At 41.0% G+C, this 20,028-nt stretch overlaps 1 protein-coding gene and 1 long non-coding RNA gene across 2 annotated transcripts in view; one reads left to right on the top strand and one right to left on the bottom strand.

Annotated features, from left to right (window-relative positions):
- Window positions 1–9,855: 9,855 nt before the first annotated feature.
- Window positions 9,856–14,101, top strand: LOC140334617 (uncharacterized). Its single transcript, XR_011921608.1, has 2 exons — window positions 9,856–11,514; window positions 13,071–14,101. It is a non-coding gene; the product is annotated as an uncharacterized lncRNA (long non-coding RNA).
- Window positions 14,102–15,444: 1,343 nt separating this feature from the next.
- The window catches only part of LOC140335949 (serine/threonine-protein kinase SMG1-like), a gene marked incomplete in the record, with an annotated part of 46,283 nt that continues 41,699 nt past the window's right edge, over window positions 15,445–20,028 (bottom strand). The window contains 3 exon segments of the mRNA XM_072418965.1: window positions 15,445–18,432; window positions 18,972–19,078; window positions 19,554–19,733. Of these exon segments, the coding sequence (XP_072275066.1) occupies window positions 18,355–18,432; window positions 18,972–19,078; window positions 19,554–19,733 (365 nt within the window).

The following is a 20,028-nucleotide window of genomic DNA, read 5'->3' as shown; positions in this document are numbered from 1 at the left end:
CAGCTAGTGTTTGTTACTTTCTTGTATTGCTTTCATACAGAAGGGTGAAAGATATTTGTATACATTGTTGCTAGTATGTATCTACCAGTATTGTTTGTGAGTGTTTGCACTAACAAATTATGTTGTTGAAGGATTGTAACATGATACGTATTAGAGTTGCGGGATTAAAAGATATACATTCTTGCCTTGCAGAGAATATATCTTAAAACTAGAAGGTTGGTTCATTCTAATTGAGTTGTTTTGTTGTTTTAGAGAGGTTCATATGGTTAGAAAAATGGTTTAAATTAAAAAAAACATCATTTAAACCTGGTGGAGAAGTTGCATTCAATGAAAAAATCCATCTAGTTTACTAGTTTTTAGTAGAATTTTGTCCATATATTCCCCTCTAGGGCTGGGGCGAACTCTCTAATGCTGCAAACAAAATACAATTACCGTCAAAGTTGTGCCTTGTACTAACATGGTAACTTAGAGGTGTAATCATTTTACCTGATTCTATGGAGTATACATGTTCGTATATTCTTTTATGAAGTAGTACTTTTTGTTTTACCCACTTTAAAACTGCCACATTTGCATGTGCTACCTGAAATAAACCTTCTTTCACTTCTCTCTCTTACGTGGCTATGTACAAAAAGTGATAAAATGTGCAGCATGGAGCCATTCTCTAACAAAGACCAGTCTAGTCAGGGAAGGTAAGTTGCACACCATATCAGCCCTTTTTGGTATGAAGATTTTATTTTTCCAACTTTGTAAATTAGCTTGTTTTCTAACCACCTTAGCCCATAATGGAATGGTCTGTCTCTGCCACCAATAGGTCTCCCTTTACTATGCCATGCCTTTTTGTGATGTTTTACAGTGGAGTATAGACAACAGATCATTCAATACCTGGTGCAAGCTTGTAAACCTGCCACTGCACCAATCTTGGGAGCCATTGAAGCTTGAGCAGGGTAATGATTTAGCAGTTTCCACAGATCTCTGTAAACCTGAGCTGGTCGGCTGGTTGCCTTTGGTATCCATTGACTTAAGCTACGTACACACTTCCAATTATTATCGTTGGAAAACGAACGATCCTGCACGATATCTACGAACGATCGTATAGCACCGATCCTGCCCATAGAGATAACGACACGATCATTCGTAGATATTGTACACACAATAGATACGATTTAGACTCAAGTCATGAGTGGCAGACCCCAACCCCAAGCGAGGTTCCTATGAGAGACAGAACCCCTTCGGTGATGAACTGGATTATGCAGTTGTCAGATGTACCAGTGGAAAGTAAGGATTCATTCCCTAGGACAGACTCCTAATAATACAAGAAGGGGACTATTTAGGAGGTCTGCTCTTGATAGATAAATGGATACATGTGAAGACCCTGCTGTCACAGGGGGTGATTTTCCCTCAGGAACAATGCTTCATGAGCGGCTCTTCTTCCCCATTCATTTTAAAGAAAGCTAATGGTGAAGATGAGTCAAATAGCATGACCATTGGAGATGAAGTCTGCATAAGTTGTTCTTCAAGTGTTTCTGCAAGCAGATTGGTTTCTTCAATTAGATGCCTATTTTCATGTTCCTCCACATCAAGATTTTCAGACATTTCTCTGCTTTGCATTAGGCCCTTACTTTTTACAGTTGTATGACCATTGCATGAAGGTCATCATCATCCATAAGGTCATCATGGCTACCAGATGCCAAAGGCTTGGTCAAGCAGTATTAGAGCAGTGCTCCCAGGGATACCACTTATTCTGGAACTCCTTCAGATATAGGTCTTAGGTTCAATACAATGAAAGGTCAGGTTTCAGATGTCTCATCTCTCATCAGTTACTAATGGACATTCAACTCCCTAATTTGTTTCATTCTTTAAGGCAAAAAAAAATGCAAAGAATAAATTCCCCAGGAAGAAAACCAAAAGTCAACCTACCTTGTGCTCGATTTTGCTCGCATCAGACAATATCAGATCTCACTGGACCTGCTGTTGCTGGAGCAGCCATTTTTTTGACTGTCATTGTGGCCAAAAGAGTTTTAAAGATTGTATCTTTGGGTACCTTAGAACCTTTTATATCTATCTTATTTCTTTCTTTATCTCTGTCTTATTTCTCTGGACAGTCTTGTTGCCCATGCTTGACCTCAACCCGCAGGTTACACCAACCTTTTATCTAATCAGGAGTTTGTTCTCACTACATGCTTTCACAGCGTGGTCAGTAGACCAGCCATCTTACATCAGCAGTACTCGCTAGGAATACCTGAACACCTCAGTCCCTCTATGTGATTCAGAACACCTCCTTTTTCTACCAAAGAATAAGAACACCTAAGTGCTTCCTGCTTGTCCAAACCATCTGTATGGCATATAGGGCAAAGGTTTAGACATCTTTTCTTTAGCTCATTCAGTGTCATTGGACACCTACTGTAGGCGGCAACTTAGACTCCTGCCTACACATTGCTTCATTACTGTATTGAACTGACAACCTTAACTGCTGTTGCTGTTAGTTTGGTTTAAAAAAAAAACGCACTGGATTCCTTGTGAGCTCAGGTATTTTTGAGCTTCCCTTCCTGTTTTTTTTCGAATTCGTATGCTGACATAGAGCAGTCAAAAAAATGGAAAATCTAAAAATTACCTATCGTAATTTTCCTTTTTTGATAGCTTCATGGCAGCATACATACCCATCTTTATTTTTTTGAAGAGGGCTAGTTTTGGAAGACTAGTTAAATGAACCACCTTGAATTTATCAAGTTAGGTAAGTATTAGTTTTCCTGGCATACCTGTGCAGGTTAAATTGGTTGCTTAAAATTTGTTTTCAACTGTTGGTAGAATTATACCATGAAATTGTGGGGTTTTAGAGACTCTATTTGCCCTAAGCTTTCAGCTTTTGGGTTTAAATTTTCTAAACCATTTAGTCCTGCAAAAATTAGTAGTCGTTTGATATCCTTGCTACTTGATTTTTTTTTCTAACAGTTGGCCAGTAAGTCTTTTGCCAGACTTATGGGGTGATCAAACTCTTTCTGACTTCCTAAGGCAGATTTTTTGATGCAGACACCATACATGTCCAAAGCAAACACTAAACCCTCTTTATCCAGGAATGTTTTCATTTTGGTACCGAATCTGGACCACTTTTTTAACATAAGAAATGTGAAAATAATAGCAGTGTGGAGTTCAATTAGTGGAGCCATTCATTCTGTGAAAAAATAGGCATCAATTACAGCCTTTAAGGAAGGAAGGCAGCAAATGTTTTACATGCTGATTATATAGTACAGTGGTCGCCAACCTTTTTTGGTCCTGAGGTGGCGCATGCGCGGGGAGCCGGTTGTCAATCTCCCATAGTGACATCATAACGCCATAACCCTGCCCACTCTGCCATGGCAGATTTGAGCCTGCGATGGGAGAGTGGGCAGGGTGTGTCGTGAAACACAGCCTGCCCACTTCCCTGAGCCAGGGATTTGTTTGGTGTGCGTGGTCTGGGGCTCTGGCTGGGGTGTCCCCCCAGCGGGCTCCTTCTCCTGACCCCGCTCGGGGGTGCACTGACCAGAGCCGCGGACCCCCAAAATGGCAAAGACTCAGCCAATGATCAGCTCCAGGAAGATTAAAAAGAAGGTCTAAAGTTACCTGAGAGTATGGTTACAATTAAGACACCTCTGTGAAACCAGACTAGAAGCCACTGCAAAAGTCTCAATGTTGAAAAAAAGATGTTCTGAGGAGGTTACAGTTTGCTAAAGAACACATTGAATTCCCTAAAGAGAAATGAGGCAACATTTTGTGGAGTGATGAAAGCAACATTTTTTTGAGTCTAGGGGCCTGTGACAGAAAGTTCCAAAACCTTGTGGGGAATGTGCTGGATGGGGTGTGTGTACTGCCCAGACAAAGATATTACATGTCTTAAGGCTTTAAGAAATGGTTTGTATTGTCTGACTTGTGTTTATAGAAAGCCAGACTGTTAGGGTCCTGGAGTCTGACCAGCGAAAAGAGTTGGAGGGTTTCCCTCAGCAACTGTCATAGGCTTTAAATGCCTCTATAGCTCCATTCACTGCTGTCTTCTGGACTTTGGTGACCACATCCTCCATTATATGTGAGATCGCCCGTAGCAATGGGGTGTCAGAAACATGAAACAGTTAAAACATGAAACAGCAGGCTTCCATTTAAAATTCAGCGCTGGCTCTGGCATGTATCTTTATTGAGCACAACATTCTTTAGCACAAATAAAAAAACAATATAGTGCCACAGCTGAGCAACTAGCTGGCTCACTCATGTTACGCTGGGATAGACAGAACCTCGAGGTGGCGCAATGGCTTGCACAAGGGTAGTGTGAGCCCTGAGAAGGGTAAAGGTACAGAATTCTAAGCGGCAGCCAAGCCTTCACCAGAGCTTCTAGTGGTGAGGGTGTTACGTTGCTGGCTGCTGCCAGGTTGTGGTCCTTAAGCACACCAGAGGGGATAATGCAGGATAGGGGGGCAGCAAGCCAGAGAGGTCAGGAACAAAGCCAGGGCTCAGAACTGCATGCATGCACAGGAGGGGTAAGCGAAGACAAAACCTCTTGCTAAGAAGAGGAGCAGACACATCAGTAGCTGGAACCTACAATCTCTCCTTTGGACCGAAACCTATCAAAGTCAATCAGATACATTAGCTTCTTGCAAGAAATTTTGGAATCCAGAATTTGACTTAATTCTTCTGAATCAGAATCAGGTGCGGGAGTAGCCAACGGTGAGGGACCTTTTAGGTCCAATGGTTTTAGTAGTAATACGTAGAAAGAGTTCGGTAACTTTGGATGTGGAGGGAGGCAAAGTTTATAACAAACCAGGTTGACCTGGTTAAATAACATATGGATCAATGAAACACGGAGCAAACTTCAGAAATGGGATTTTGCAACTAATGTTCTTTGGGGAGAGCCAGACTGCCCAGGAAAGAAGGTACCTTATGGCGATGCCAATCTGCAAACTTCTTGTGTCTGAGAGCTGCGCGTTTCAGATGCTCACAGGTAGAAGACCAGCTACTATTAAAGTTTCTCTGCAGGTCATTGAGTGTGGGTACTTTTGCAGAGCAGGGTATCGGGGACAAGAGGCAGGGGTGTTTGCGGTAGATAATAAAGGATGGAGACTCTTGAGTGCTCAGCTGACATGGTTATTGTGGGCGAACTCTGCCCATTGTAGCAGAGCTACCCAGTCATCATGGTGGGCAGATACAAGAGCTTGAAGATATTACTCCAGGGCCTGGTTAACTCTTTCTGTGTGCCCATTAGTCTGTGGGTGATAGGAGGATAGGGCCAAGGAGAACTCTGCAGAAATGTCCAGGAATTTACAAAAGCCTTTCTAAAAGCGGGAGGTAAACTGAACCCCATGGTCAGATACAATATGCATGGGCATACCATGAAGCCTAAATATTTCAGAGAGAAAAATTGGCACCAATGAAGCAGCCGATGTCATAACAGTAAGGGGTACAAAGTGGGCCATTTTGGAAAAGTGATACACGGCCACCCAAATAACTGTAAAGCCAGCGGAAGGTGGAAGATCTGTAATGAAATCCATAGAATGGATTGGGAATGGGCAAAGAAAAGAGCGGTCCTGCCAGGGCGCAGGTAGGCGACTTTGTCTGAGCACAGACAGCACAGGCCTTGACATAGTCCATCACATCCTTATGAAGGTTGAGCCACTAGTACAGACAGGAGAGAAATATGAGTGTTCTGTAAATGCCTCAATGACCAGAAAGTTTTTGAATTATGTGCCTATTGTAATCTTTTATGCAAAATTTAGGTGACACTAAGGTTTTACCTGAGGGAATAGCAGATTCTTGGATAGAGGTCAAGGCTCAGATGTGAGCTGTAGAGATGATAAACTCTGGCACAGCAGCAGTCTCAGAACCCTGTGGATCAAAGAAGTGAGAAACAGCGTCAGCTGGGGAGTTAGTAGAACTGGGTTTATAGGTAATGACAAAATCAAACTGAGAAAAGAACAGAGATCAACGGGCTTGCTAAAGGATGAGGCGAGGAGCAGACTGTGGGTACTGGAGGTTCTTATGGTCAGTAAAAACAGTGACCTTCAAGGGGTAAGGGGAACCCTCCAAAAGATAGCGTTATTCTTCCAGAGTGAGCTTGATGGCTAAGAGCTCACTGTCTGCAATGGAGTAATTATTTTTTGCTGGGGAGAGTTTCCTTGAAAAGAACACACATAAGCGTCGAGCCCCAGAGGGGGACTCCGGCGGATGGAGAAAGGCTTGATAACATCTAGCCTAACCAGACCTGGGTCAGAAAGAAAGGCTTTTTTTAGGCTATGAAAATCCTCAATTGCCTCACAGGGCCAGTTCTTGGCGTCACCATTTTTCCAGGTCAGTGCAATATTGGGAGCTACCAATGTGGAGAATTTCTGATAAATTGCTGGTAATAGTTTGTAAGTCCCAGGAAGCGCCTTAAGACTGCAGGGCAGTGGCCAGTTAGAAATAGCTGTAACCTTTGTGGAGATCCATAGAGAGTCCCTCCTTGAAAACAGTGTAACCCAGGAAGGGCACCTGTGGGAGATTTACCAGGCACTTGCATTTGCGTACAGTTCATTGTCTCTAAGCCTTTGTAAGACCAAACAGACGTGTCATCCAAATAAACAACAACACAGATATATAAAAGGTCACAAAACACTTCATTAACAAAGTGTTGGAAAACAGCCGGGGCATTAATTGGGCATTACCAGCTGGGGCAATAATTGACTGAAATGCATCACAAGGTACTCATAATGCCCATCTCTGGTGTTAAATGCAGTTTTGCGTTCATCCCCCTCTTTGATCCAAATTAGATTGTATTCACCTCAGAGGTCTAGTTTGGTAAAGATCTTTTCACCATGGAGATGGTCAAGGAGCTTAAGAATGAGCACTAGTGGGTAGAAGTTCTTTATGGTATTAGCGTTTAGACCACAGTAATAAATTTATGGCTGGAGAGTCCCATCTTTTTTCTGGACAAACAAAAACCCTGTGCCACTGGAGGAAGAGGACTTTTAAAACATATAAATCCCCTGTGCAGATTTTCCTTGATATATTCGCTCATAGTCTGGGTCTCAGGGAGACTGAGGGGGTAAAAGAGACCTCTGGGAGGTGTGGAGTTTGATGAATGATGTCTATCGCACAGTCATAGGACTGGTGGGGAGGTAGCTGTACTGGCCTTGCACTCGGAAAAGACATCCTTGAATCCATATACTGACTAGGAATGGATGGAGCAACCTCAGCAATGGAGAGAGCAAGAGGCATGAGAGCTGGTCAGGTGTTTGGAGTGACATGAGGGACCCCAAGCCAAAACCTCTGAAGTAGGTTGAGATAATGACTCCATAGGCCAAGCATATTCCTTATTAAGAGTAGCTGAAATGAAATTTCCAGCTGCTCCAGAGTCAATGAAAGCCTCAAAGGCAAGCGTTGAGCTGTTGTGGCAAAGCTGGATAGCTATGGAGGGACACTGAGTGGAGGGGAGAGAAGAGTGACCTAGCATGCCCCCCTCAGGGATTCCTGGTCTCTGTCCGCAGTAAAGGCAGAGACCTGAAGACAGACGCCAGGCCTTTTCCTCAGGAAGTCTTCAAGGGGGGAGCTAAGGCCGTGCGTGAGCAAGTTATCCCCTGGAATCTTCTTTGAAAGCGAATGTCAGTCTGGAAGGCCAGGGAGATCAGGTCTTCCAGAGAAGAGGGATTATCTCGACCAGCCAACTCATGCTTGATGCGGTCAGAAACGCCTTGCCGGAAGGTAGCATGGAGCACCTTCCCTCATACCCGTCTTCTTCTTTCCATAACCTCCCCACCCCTGTAGTACACTATGTTAATATACTAGGAATATGCCATTACTACTTTGTTTTTGTTGTTTTATTTCCAAAAATTTAAAATTACGTTTCCTTAGTTTTATATTTTTGTCTCACGTTTTCGATCTTTGTTTTGTTATTAGTTGTAGTTTGCTTTGTCTTTGGCTATTGTATTAGATTGGTTTTGCCCAGAGTCTTTGAGGTTTGGACTTGTGGAGAGGGGAGGGGGGGGGGGAGGCACCAATAGGAGGAGGAATCAATATTGTACCCCTAGTTATCCCAATATTTGTTTATGGCAGAAGTTCCCCTGTATGTGGCAGTGGCAAAGCCAGGTGTGTCCTCGACTGAATGTCAACAGAAGCGGTCCATGTCAACATCACCATCTGTGCCTAGAGATAAAAGTGATAAACGTAATAATACAACAGAAGTTAATACATTGGGCCCGAGATCATATCCAAACTTTGGGAATCAGGTCGAGAATTGAGTAACCCCCAAAACCTACACAGAGGTAGCATGTTGTGACCAACACTCTAAATGCCCTCAGGGTTGGTGGAACCCATATGTTTTACATGCCACACATCCCAAACCTTGTGGTCGACCTGGGGTTGGAAGACATGGTACAGAGGACATGCAGAGTCACAAGCACTTATTATGCTATACAACTAAAGTGGGGGGGGGGGATAAGTTAGTTACTCCCTATAACAATGGTCGGCAACCTTTTGGACCTCACGGACCACTAAATCTACAGAATCTGGACCGCGCATGTGCAGGGAGCCGTGTATCACTCAAAGGGGAAGAAACTTCCCCCAGGGTTATGTCATTTTCCTAGAACCTGCCCACTCTCCCATCGCAAACTCAGACCTGCTTGCTAAAAATCCTGGGGGGACAGTAGCGCAGGGCTGGGGACCCCCACCAAAAGTTGTGTCCACAGCCCTGCGCTACTGTCCCCCTGGGATTTTTAGCAAGCAGGTTTGAGCCTGAAATGGGAGAGTGGGCAGGTTGTGTTCATACAGGGGACAGAACCACAGACCACCGGAGACTGAAAAATGGGGACAGGTAGATGAAGCAGCAGAAAAATGCTGGCCTGAACAGCCAATAACCAGTGGAGGGTGGTCACCACTCTCCTTGGCTGCTCACAAGCAGCAATGCCTCAGCAGGGATATCCGGATAAAGTACATCAGGACAAGGGTTGATAGGTGGGTGGCCACCCTTTTGAACCCTTCCTGTGAAGTAAAACTGCAGCAGCACCATGCAGGACATTTTTTTTTGGGTGCCACAAGATCATTCTACCAGCCTGAGCAACCTGCATTTATCTCTCACCATCGGCAGCAAGAATAGTTAGGCTGTACCATTCCGTTTGTGATTGCATGGGATTCATTATTACTTAATAAACACAATACTTTCTCCCCAATATCTAAAATAAGCAGACTCAAGATAAACCGAGGTGTCTATCTTTTTACAGGTTTTCTAAAGGTCTAATCTTCACTCCTCAAGTTTAATTCAGCATTACAAAACACAAATAGACTAAAGTGACTGGGGTCCAACTTGATCACCACACAATGTAACAAGAACCAACCCTGAGAATAGATGCATTCAGTTAAGGTAATCGGAGAGAAGGAAGGCTGCTATACCACTTTGGGGGCATTTCAAACCAGCTTTGGAGTAGTGCTATACTAATAAAACCAGTGACTAAAAAGGACGGTGCAGAATCACACCTCAAAACACAAGGTCATGTTGAAATGGAAATGTCCATATAGGGTATGCTGAACAGTGCTGCATTTACAGCACTCATTTGTTCATCTTTCTTGGAACGGACCACAAAAGATAATTTCCATTAACAGTCCGCGGCTCTGGCTCTGCCACCCCGAGCGGGGTCAGGAGAAAGACCCCGCTGGAAGGCCACACCGGCCAGAGCCATTGACCATGTCGTCTGTACAAATCCTGGGCTCGGGATAGTGGGCGGGACAACCCACTGGGAGAGTGGGCGAGGTTATGTCATCATGACGTCACATTCAGTGACACCCGTCTCAACATGCATGCGACAACTTGGCGACCACTGCTCTACTGCACTTTTTCTTCTGAGCCCTTTTGTAAGAATGAGCAGACCAAAGATAAGAAAAGTGGACAAGGAGTGCCGAGTGTTTAATAGGGAGTGGACAAAAAAATATTTTTTCACAGAAGTCTTATTAATGGCTGTATGTCTTATATGCCAAGAAACTGTGGCGGTTTTCAAGGAATACAACATCAGTCGTCACTTTATCACGAAGCATGCCAACTACGCTAGCAAGCAGTCAACGCAATAATGAGCAGCTACTGCACAGAAATTGATGGGTAATTTACAGAATCTGCAACATTTTTTTCGCGGACAAACTTCAATGCAAGAGTCAGGTACTAGCAATTCTTTCTCCGAAGGAGAGTTTTTTTAAAAAATGCATGGTAGAGACAGCAAATCTGTTGGGTCTGGAGATCAAAGGCAGGTTTGAAAAAATAAGTTTATCACACAGGACAGTGACTCGCCATGTGGAACCAATTGACGAAGATATAGCCAAAGAAAAAGGTCCTTTAAACTTTTATACATTGGCACTGGATGAAAGTAATGACATAAAAGACACTGCTCAGCTCCTAATTATAATCCGAGGGATTAACGACAGTTTTGAGATAACAGGAGTTTTTGACCATGGAGTCCCTGAAAGGAAAAACGTGGGCAGAGGACTTGTATGACCGGGTTGTCTGCTGCCATCAAGAGCATGTAGCTATTTTGGAGTAAACTTGCCAATGTCACCACAGATAGATTGCCAAATTTAACTAGAAAAAACGTTGGGCTGCTGAAAGGAATCCAGCATAAAGTGAAAGAGGAAAACCTTGACCAGGATATTATTTTCCTTTACTGCATTATCCATCAGAAAGCCCTGTGTAAGTCTGTATTGCAGCTTAATCATGTTGTGAATCCAGTGGTAAAACTTGTGAACTTTATACGACCAAGAGGACTTCAGCACCCTCAGTTTATTACGGTTCTGGAGGAAACCGATGCGGATCACCAGGACTTACTTTACCACTCTCGTGTCCGGTTGAGTTTGGGCAGAGTGTCAACGAACCAGGGAGCTCATAGAGGAAGTTGGTACATTTTTAGAGTTGAGCACTAAGAACTGGCTTTGTGACTTTGCATTTGCTGTGGACATATTTTCACAAATGAATGAGCTGAATTTGAAGCTGCAGGGAAATGATCAGTTTTTGCATGACATGTACACAAATGTGATAGCCTTCAAATCCAAGCTGACTTTATTCTTCAGACAAATTTCAAACACATTTTTCGCTCATTTCCCCACAGTAGCCATGTGTAAAGAGGCCACCAGAAATCACTGGGCAACCTGCATGGAGAATTCTGCTGTCAGTTCTCGGATTTTTAAAAAATTGACTTCAGTTGGTGTCCTGTCCCCCAACTCAAGACCCTGAAACAGCACCACAGGACCTGCAGTTGGAACTCATCGACCTTCAGGCTGACTCTCTTACACTGAATTACTTTTATGCTTCACTTGATGAAGCCACATTTCCAAACATCCGGAGGACGGCACAGAAGATGCTGGCGTTTTTTGGCTCAACCTACGTGTGTGAGCAGACGTTCAGCATCATGAACATCAACAAAGCTCATCCCAGATCCAAGTTAACTGATCAACACCTCAGATCTATCCTGAAACAAAGGTAACTCCAGACTTTGATGCACTGACAAAAAAGGGAGACCATCAACACTGTTCCCACTGACATTGAAGGTGAGTTACTCTACTGTGTTATTAAAAAAATGCATTTGGAAAACAATTTGTACAATAAGCCTTACATATTCATGTTTTGCTACCTGTTAAGGGCAAAAATCTTTTATGTAATAGTTTTTCCATGTCATTTATATTAGTTCACACTCCATCCATCTGATCCTGGCCCGAGCCCCTCTATGAAATTTTAGAACCCATTGCGGCCCGAGTCAAAACGTTTGCCCACTCCTGTTCTAGACAGACAACCAAAATAAAACCTCTGGGCTTGCAGGAATACACAAAAGCTACCATACTCTTAGAAATGTAAAAGTTTCAACTTAGAGTTGGAACTGGGGCCAACTCTAAAACCCCAACCTGATTTAGGAAAGGAGATCTTCTATGATCAGAGGTAGCAGTTGTGAATCAGAAATTTTAGACATGATCACATGAAGGATCTGAAAATAGGAGGTAGATGCAGAAGAATTGGTGAATTACCAGATGTGAATGTCTGATGACAGCATAGTAAGCAGCAGGACCAAACATACCTTGGTAATGACACCCCTGAAGTCCTGGATTTGATATGGGGTCTAGAAAGATACTGCAAACACAGCTGCTAGTGTAAACATTTAAGACCCGGGGATTATCTGTGTTTAGTATAGTTTGTCAGCATTTGTAGGCAATTTGTTACAAAGCTGACCAACCGCATTCCCCTTTCATTGAAAAGAAAGAGCATTAATACAGGGGGTGCCAGGCTTCAGAGTGGTTGTTGGTTTACCAACTGCAACAGTAGATGCGGTGTTCCGAGACTCTACTTAATAATGTCTCAATGGATTTGGCTGATTAAATACCAGGCTGATGTTAAAAGCCTGTTAGCCATAATACATTAACGCATGTGGCTGTAGGTAGCCGATAACATGAACTTAGGAAACTGTAACCTCATCACTTCACAATTATCCTTTTGAACCCGCTTAGAGAAACCGTTGGCAGTTTTGCACTATCAAGGTATCTTTCAGAGTTTGGGAGAGATGCTAAGCTTGTACTGTAGATGTAAGTCTATAGCCACAAGATCATACTGAACCATTTATTTTGTGTCCAACCTCCTAGAGCCACCAGCTATACTTACATGTAGAAGTTTGGATTCTTTGTTCCCAGTGACCACTGTGAAAGTTGTATTGTAAATGGAAACCATCTGGACTTTTATCAATACACTTTATGCTTGAGAATGGTGAGGTGTGAGCATATCTAAACCTGACTAATATGTATCTACACATTTTATACAGAGATATATATATATATATATACACACACACACACAAACACCACTTTGAAACAGTAACAGTATGTATTCAGTTAATAATCATAGATGACTTTCCTTTTTCATTTTAATATAGTGTTTAAAACAACTACTACTGTATTGCTACCACTTTTCTCTACGAGGGGGAGCTGAGAAGTTCCTGGCTTTGCCCCCTTCTGATGAAAAAAAAAAAATGAGTGTGGGTGCATATGACAGCCTAATATCTTAGTATGTAACTGTGCAAATATCAGGTCTTTGTGATTCCTAAAACTGTTTTTTCTTTTAGTGAGAAGCTGTGATGGCCGAGGCACAAGCAAGTTTCACGTCGTTGGAGTTACGTGTCGTCATGAAGTTTTTGTTTCTCCAGGGAAAGTCAGCAAAGGACATTCACACTGAGATGTCACAAACACTGGGGGAGAAGTGTCCTTCCTACAGCACTGTCACAACCTGGATATCTCGTTTCAAGACTGGGCATTTCACCGTTGAAGATGAGCCCCGCAATGGGCGCCCCCCAACCTCAACTGACCCGGCCACCTGCGATGCTGTCCATGAGCTGATTATTGAGGACGGGTGAATATCTGCAAAAAAAAAAGATATCCCAGATGCTTGACATCTCACAGCAGCGTGTTGGGTTAGTTATCACCACTATCCTAGACATGAGCAAGCTTTCAGCGAAGTGGGTGCTGAAATGTTTGAACAGTGATCAGAAGAAGGAACCAGTTGAAGCATCCAAAGCCGTTTTGGCCCATTTTGAAGCTGCACAGGACTTTTTGGCTAGGTTAGTGACTGAGGATGAAACCTGGGTCCACATCTGATCCTGAAACCAAGGAGCAGTCAAAGGAACAGCACCACAGCGAAATCCCCGACAAAGACGGTACTCTGTTGGTGGACTACCTATCTCAGGGCTCTAGTATTAACAGATAGTGTTATGCTAACCATCTGTACCAGCTGAAGGAGGAAATTAGGACAAAACGCCGTGGAAAGATGACCAAAGGGATCCTTTTTTTGCAGGACAAAGTACCTGTGCACACGTCAAATGTTGTGGCTGCCAAATTGAACACCCTGGGTTTCCAATTGGTCCACCATCCCCCTTACTCACCTGACCTGGCCCCTTTGGACTATTATCTGTTTCCAAATTTGAAGAAACACCTGAAGGGGCAACGTTTTGAGGACATTTCTGAGGTCAACAATGGTGCTGAGAGCTGGTTTGCGGCCCAAAAGACTTTTATTTGAACGGTCTAGAAAAGCTGCAACTACGCTGTACCAAGTGCATCAGTCCCAGGGGGGAATATGTTGAATAAATGTGTTGTTTCATAACTCTGGCTCTCTTCTTTCTGGGCAAAGCCAGGAACTTCTCAGCACCCCTCCTTAAAACCTAACACAGAGCTCAAACCAACTGCCATTACTACACCACAAAATCTCTAGATTAGGATTTTATCTTTCCAATATCCATAAAGTCCTTTGCATTGGATTTGCTGACATCTGATGTGTTATCCATCATACTGGTTTCTTAACTCATAACTTATGCTTTTAACCATTAACTAACAAATTTCATTTTCTATTTCGTATCCTATTCAAAAACCACTACAATAACCCAAACCTCTCTTGAGCACTATACATTATGTATACATAACATGGTCACTATTGTAACTGGTTAACGTTTTCTGTTTATACCATTATTGTTAGAATACATAAACATGCAATATTTTGATGTGTATTCACAATATTATTATTTTGTAAACCAGTAAGAGTCTCTAAAAAATCCCTGAAGACGTCACAAGGTCTAATGCGTCGGATAAAAGACAACCGTCTTAGATTATACACAACTTATTTGAGCTGTGTGATGTCTAGCTCTACTATAAATGTTCATTTCTGTATGTATGCATTTGGAAACTTTTAGACGTAAAAACCTAATTTTATTTGCCAAAAAGACCCTTTGCTTCTATCCCCTACATGTTGTAAAGTTATTCTGGGGCTGGCATCTGATATTTAGTTAGAACTTTGAAAATCTGAGCTTTAGTAATCCCTCGGTTCTAATGTATAGATGATTGGATAACCTTTAAACCAAGTGTACCTTATATCAAGGAGATCTTGGCTCTATACTTTTTTGCCAATAACATGATCGTATTATCTTGCAGCTCTAGTTTTCTTTTCAAGCCAAATTACATTTGAAAGTACAGTAAGATATGAGTTGATCCTGAAAGCGAATATATTATAAAATGGATGCCATCAGCTTCCAAGTAATAACTGAACCAGAACCACAGTTCCAAGTATGCAATAAATAGAAGACTGGTACTTATTGCAACTCTGTTGATTACATATTGGCGTTATTGTAGTGTTACAGATGCCACCAGGTGGATTAAATGCCCAGATCTCACTCTTGTGTGCTATGACTCCACACCAAAAGAATTTCTAAAAGGTTAAACTACTTAATTTACTGTAATGATTTTAGTTATAAATAATGCAGTTAAATGTATTGCATTCTTCACTTAACCTATGTGACATTCATATGTGAAAAATCATTCCCTTAAATTACTATTTGGACCTTTTCTTCTTGAAATGCCCTCGGATCACATAACAGAACTGATGTTGAATGAGGTATGTTGAAAAGAACAAAGAAGTCATTTAAAGCAGACAGTCATTTCGTGCAAACAATTAACTGCAGTTTTGTAATATTTATTTATTTATTTGAACTAAATATTTTACACAAAGAAAATAATCAAGTGATAAAATCACAAACACACAGCTTGGTAAACTGATCCACAATTTTTTTTTCTTGAAGATTACAAATGATTTGTGTGATGTTGACATAGCTAAAATTTTTTGCAGTATTTCATTTTTAGTCATTAAAAGAGACCAGGAAAAATAGTAAATTCAGTGAACTGCTAGTGCCACCCTGAAAATCTCACCACAATAATGAATACAGATCATCCATTAGCATTCATTAGGGCAGTTTACAACCAGACTGAGAAAAGGTTTTTTAAAAATAATTGGAGCATATTTCATGCTGTGCAATCATCCTGCTGAGAAATACATTCAGAAGGATGCAGTGCCAGTCTTGTGGCATGCATACTAACAATCAGGAGAAAGGATTTAGGAGCGTGTACACATGGCATATATACAGATATTCATGTCACCTTGAGAAGCATGGACTGTGTTTTTTTTTTCTTTTATATTCTATCTATGCAACAGTTTAAAAAGCAGAAAAAATAGCATTTTTTGCATTAATAGTTTATTTAAACAATTTGATTTTAGCATTTGTATTTGAAAGAAATGTAATATTACAATTGTCTGAAGTGTATTATAAATTTTAACATCTCAGAAGAAATTAAATTAATGCAGATTTTCCTCACTTTATCTACAGCTCAAAAAAGATCTTCACTTGTGGGAGTAAAGTTAAATTTCATTACACTGAATTCGGACATACAAAGTCTTACCATCACCATAACTGTATAGTGTGTCTGCTGGTACACAAAACAGGCATGCATTACTCAGCATTTAAATACTCTTAGCCAGCCAACCAGGCAAACACGGCTGTCATTTTACACAAACTGAAATCACTAACCGCAAATATTAGAATTTGTTAATACTTCAGACTGGGGGAAAAGATCTCTATTAGCATATTAAATGCTCTCTTTGTCATAGAGGCCTAGTAACAATATAGTAATGTGCTGCAGATCTCTGTGGCAGGGAGGAATAACGGTACACACACGAAATGCTTATTATCTAAAATATTGCTGGTATAAAGGGTTTTCCTAACGGCAACTGCTGGTTGAATTGATATTCCCCCTAACAGATATTGTGTGCTCTTGTATAATACCCAACACATCAGTTAACGAGTCACATTCATGTAGGTAATACAAGGTTTAAAAAAAAAAAAAAAAAAACGACAAAGAAATCAGTGAGGACGACTGACAAATACTTGAAATTAAAATGAATCTGTTCCCAACATTACCAAATCAGATTCAAAGTATGGAAGGACGATAAGGGCTCACATTTTTATGTGAATGCCTTCAAAACACTGTTTCCATAGCCACTCCTGTGCAATGTACTACAAAATGTATCTAGAAGAGTATACCAAATAAAAAATGCATTTGCTCAGAATAGATTTTCCTTTCATGAGGTCCATCAAAATATTTCAGTTTTCTGTAAGGGATTACCTTGTGTTCGATAACAGCCATTGAAAAGAGTGCGGGAAAAAAGTGGCATTTCATACTACAGAAACTGGATTCCATTTGTCATTTCTGTAGTGAAAGTTTGAAAAGGAAAACAAGAACCTGATTAGTTACTATGGGCAACACTTCTCCACTTTTACTCACATCTACCACTATAGAACTTACCAGTTCTGTACATAAACCTGTTAATGAATGAAGGTTCTTGGGACATATACCACACAAGGTCTAAAGACCTCACAAATCAAGTAATGAATATCTGGCAGAGAGACATTGTGCTCAGATACCAGTAGAAGGGTTAAAAAAAGAGATGATAAAAGCTGAAGTGTAAAACAAAATAGTTGCATTCAAAATGAAAATTAAACACCACTGCAGTCTACCTCCACCAGAAGTTCACTTTATTATAATGGTCATCAAGTAACAAGCTTAACTACTTAGACTATAAGAAAAAAAAAATAAAAATAAAAGGGGGGACTCAAATCAGATATGCATATGGGAACACACACACACACAAATGTTAGTGAAAAAGGTGGGACATGTGTTTTTTTTTTTTTTTTTTTAAAGAAGCAGAACCACTGCTGGGCTTATTCGCAATGTACTCGGCTGTTCCTTTATAGATTTCTGCTCAGGTGACACAAAAGTGCAATATTTTTTGCAACGAGTACTAGGTGAAATTAATATTTCTCAAGGCTCCAAGTATTAAGCTTGTTTTGATATATACCCAGCTACCAAACAAAAGTGTTAGCTTGAATATAGTGGAAAAAAAAAAAACAGATATTCTTTAAACTACAAGAATTTAGGGGAAGAAAAGAATGGAAAACAAGGTTTTTGTCTTCTTTCCAGAAGTCCACCTAACTTCACAATTCTGTTCTTTGGCTGTTTTCAGAGGCCATGCTTCATCTCGTAGCCTCTTCTGTGCTAAGCTGGCTAACTCAACCAGCAGCAAGAGTAACCCAAGAAACAGACAGCATCCTCTTCACTGCAAATCCTTGATGGCCCCAGTGTTCCCCCCTTGACGAACAGGGTTTAGCATTTCTTCAATTGTTGACAGGGTCACATGGAAGAGTTCTAGATCACCATGCGGTCTGGAGGATGCCAATTTCTTTCTGCAGCAATTTCTCCAGATGTACTGTCAGATCTTCCATAGCAGAAAGACAATCACTTTACCCAGACGGTGAGCATTTTACTCAGTGCCCTTGGGGTTGCTTACCGTTTGCTCTGGGTGCAGCGTTCCTGTGGGATTCCCGTTCCCACTGCACCAGGATTTCCTAGGTTACCGCATATTAAGCCCCAGTATACATCACCACCGGTCTTGGCGCGGCTGTGGATGCATGAGACTGGACTGATTCTGGTGGATTGCTGAATGTACTGAACCAGGCTGGTCTGCCATCTTCTTGTTCACACCCAAGCTGTCCAACCTTCATACAGCTGAGCCAGGTTATCTAGATTAGTTGCCTCCTTAATCACAAAGTCCACCTTAAAAAATGTTAAAAATTATATGTAAAACAATTAAATGCAAAATATCAACACCTAACACAGAAAGGTAAATGTTTATTTCTGCCACACTCTGCCATTCCAACACATGATTCTGGCCCACCTAAATTAACCTCAATAATAAATGTGCAGCAATGTGTCTAAATATATTTTTCCACATAGGACTTTGGTGTCAATCAATCAATCTATGTGCAGTTATGCATGCACTCCCTTTGGTGGTAGAAATGGAAAAAGTGAACCTGAATACTAAAAAATATTTCCGTTATTGTTTTAATAATTAAAGATTTACTAGCAGACTAGACCATTCTGTGGGAAACAGAAGGAGGATGCTCTGTAAAGGTCTATTGTCCATTTATATTTAAGATCTATCTATTATCATTCACTTGCACACCACTATGGTTACCAGCGTGGGGAATGAAAAAATAGGAAGAAAAAGGAAGATATTTTACTTAGAGAATCAAACAGGATAAAAAGGCTTGAAAAGCTTATATGTTTATGCGAGTCTCCCCATCTCTACCTACCTGTTCAGCAACAGACATCCTTCTGTTTGGATCAACGTCTCTTCCCTCTAGCTTGGCTTTCACTCGTTTCCAAACGCTGACTGCATAAGAATTGCGCTCCTGTACAGCTGCAACAGGAAATGCTTAGAATTAATTGAAAATACTTCCTACCAGGACAGCTCAGATTCAACCAGTGTTAGCATCAAACAGTGAAGGCAATTTTACCAGTTCCTCCCTGATTACATCCTATAATAAGTTTTGTTTAATGGGAATGCAAACCAAAAACCTACAATAAGTTCTTTTACAGCACCCGGTCTGCATTTCTTTACGATCCTTGTGTCACTTATGTAAACAAGTGAATTCCTCCAATTCAGGGACAAAAGGATAAAGTTCTACTCAATGTAAATAGGAGGGTTGATACTGAACTCATCACAGCAAATATAGACAAAATTTTATTATCTTTAACCATTTAATCTTTACTGAAATAAAAGGGATGTCTGATAAATATTACAAGATAAATAGTACAACATTTAAGGACTTATTTGAAGGCAAACAAAAACAAGAAAGCCTTTTATTAGTTAGTACAGGTACAAATATAATTACCTTTGCCAGTTTTTGGGTCCCGCACTGCCTTTTTTGGACTAGAAATAACACTCTTGCCGGGCCCTGGAGCAGTGCTCGGTGGAGTATCTGCAGATGGTGCCAAATTTTTCTGAACTGGCTTTTTTGCATTTTGTGACATGCCCTCTGACTGGGTCTTTGAAACAGTGTTACTACGCACAGCTATTTGGAGAAATTGAAGATTAAAAGCACTCAAAAATCTACAGTAACAAAATTAAAAAAAAAAAAATAAATAAAAAGTAGAAATTTTATTTAAAATACTGAAATGGTAAAGTTTTCTCACATTGCACCTTAAGGTCATCACTTCTAAATAACCAACAACCTATGCTCATTGAAAGACACACAATACTTTCTCTTCAAAAGAATTTCAAATTTCAAGTGTTTTATGGCGCTGGTCTGCTCCACTGGGAAAAAATAAAATTTTTGCTAATTACTCACTGCAAATACAACTGGTACA

Source organism: Pyxicephalus adspersus, chromosome 7 (assembly GCF_032062135.1).
Source record: "Pyxicephalus adspersus chromosome 7, UCB_Pads_2.0, whole genome shotgun sequence".
Taxonomy (NCBI): Eukaryota; Metazoa; Chordata; class Amphibia; order Anura; family Pyxicephalidae; genus Pyxicephalus; species Pyxicephalus adspersus.
Note: the sequence above shows the minus strand (reverse complement) of the source record. Positions and strands in the feature narration are given on the sequence as shown.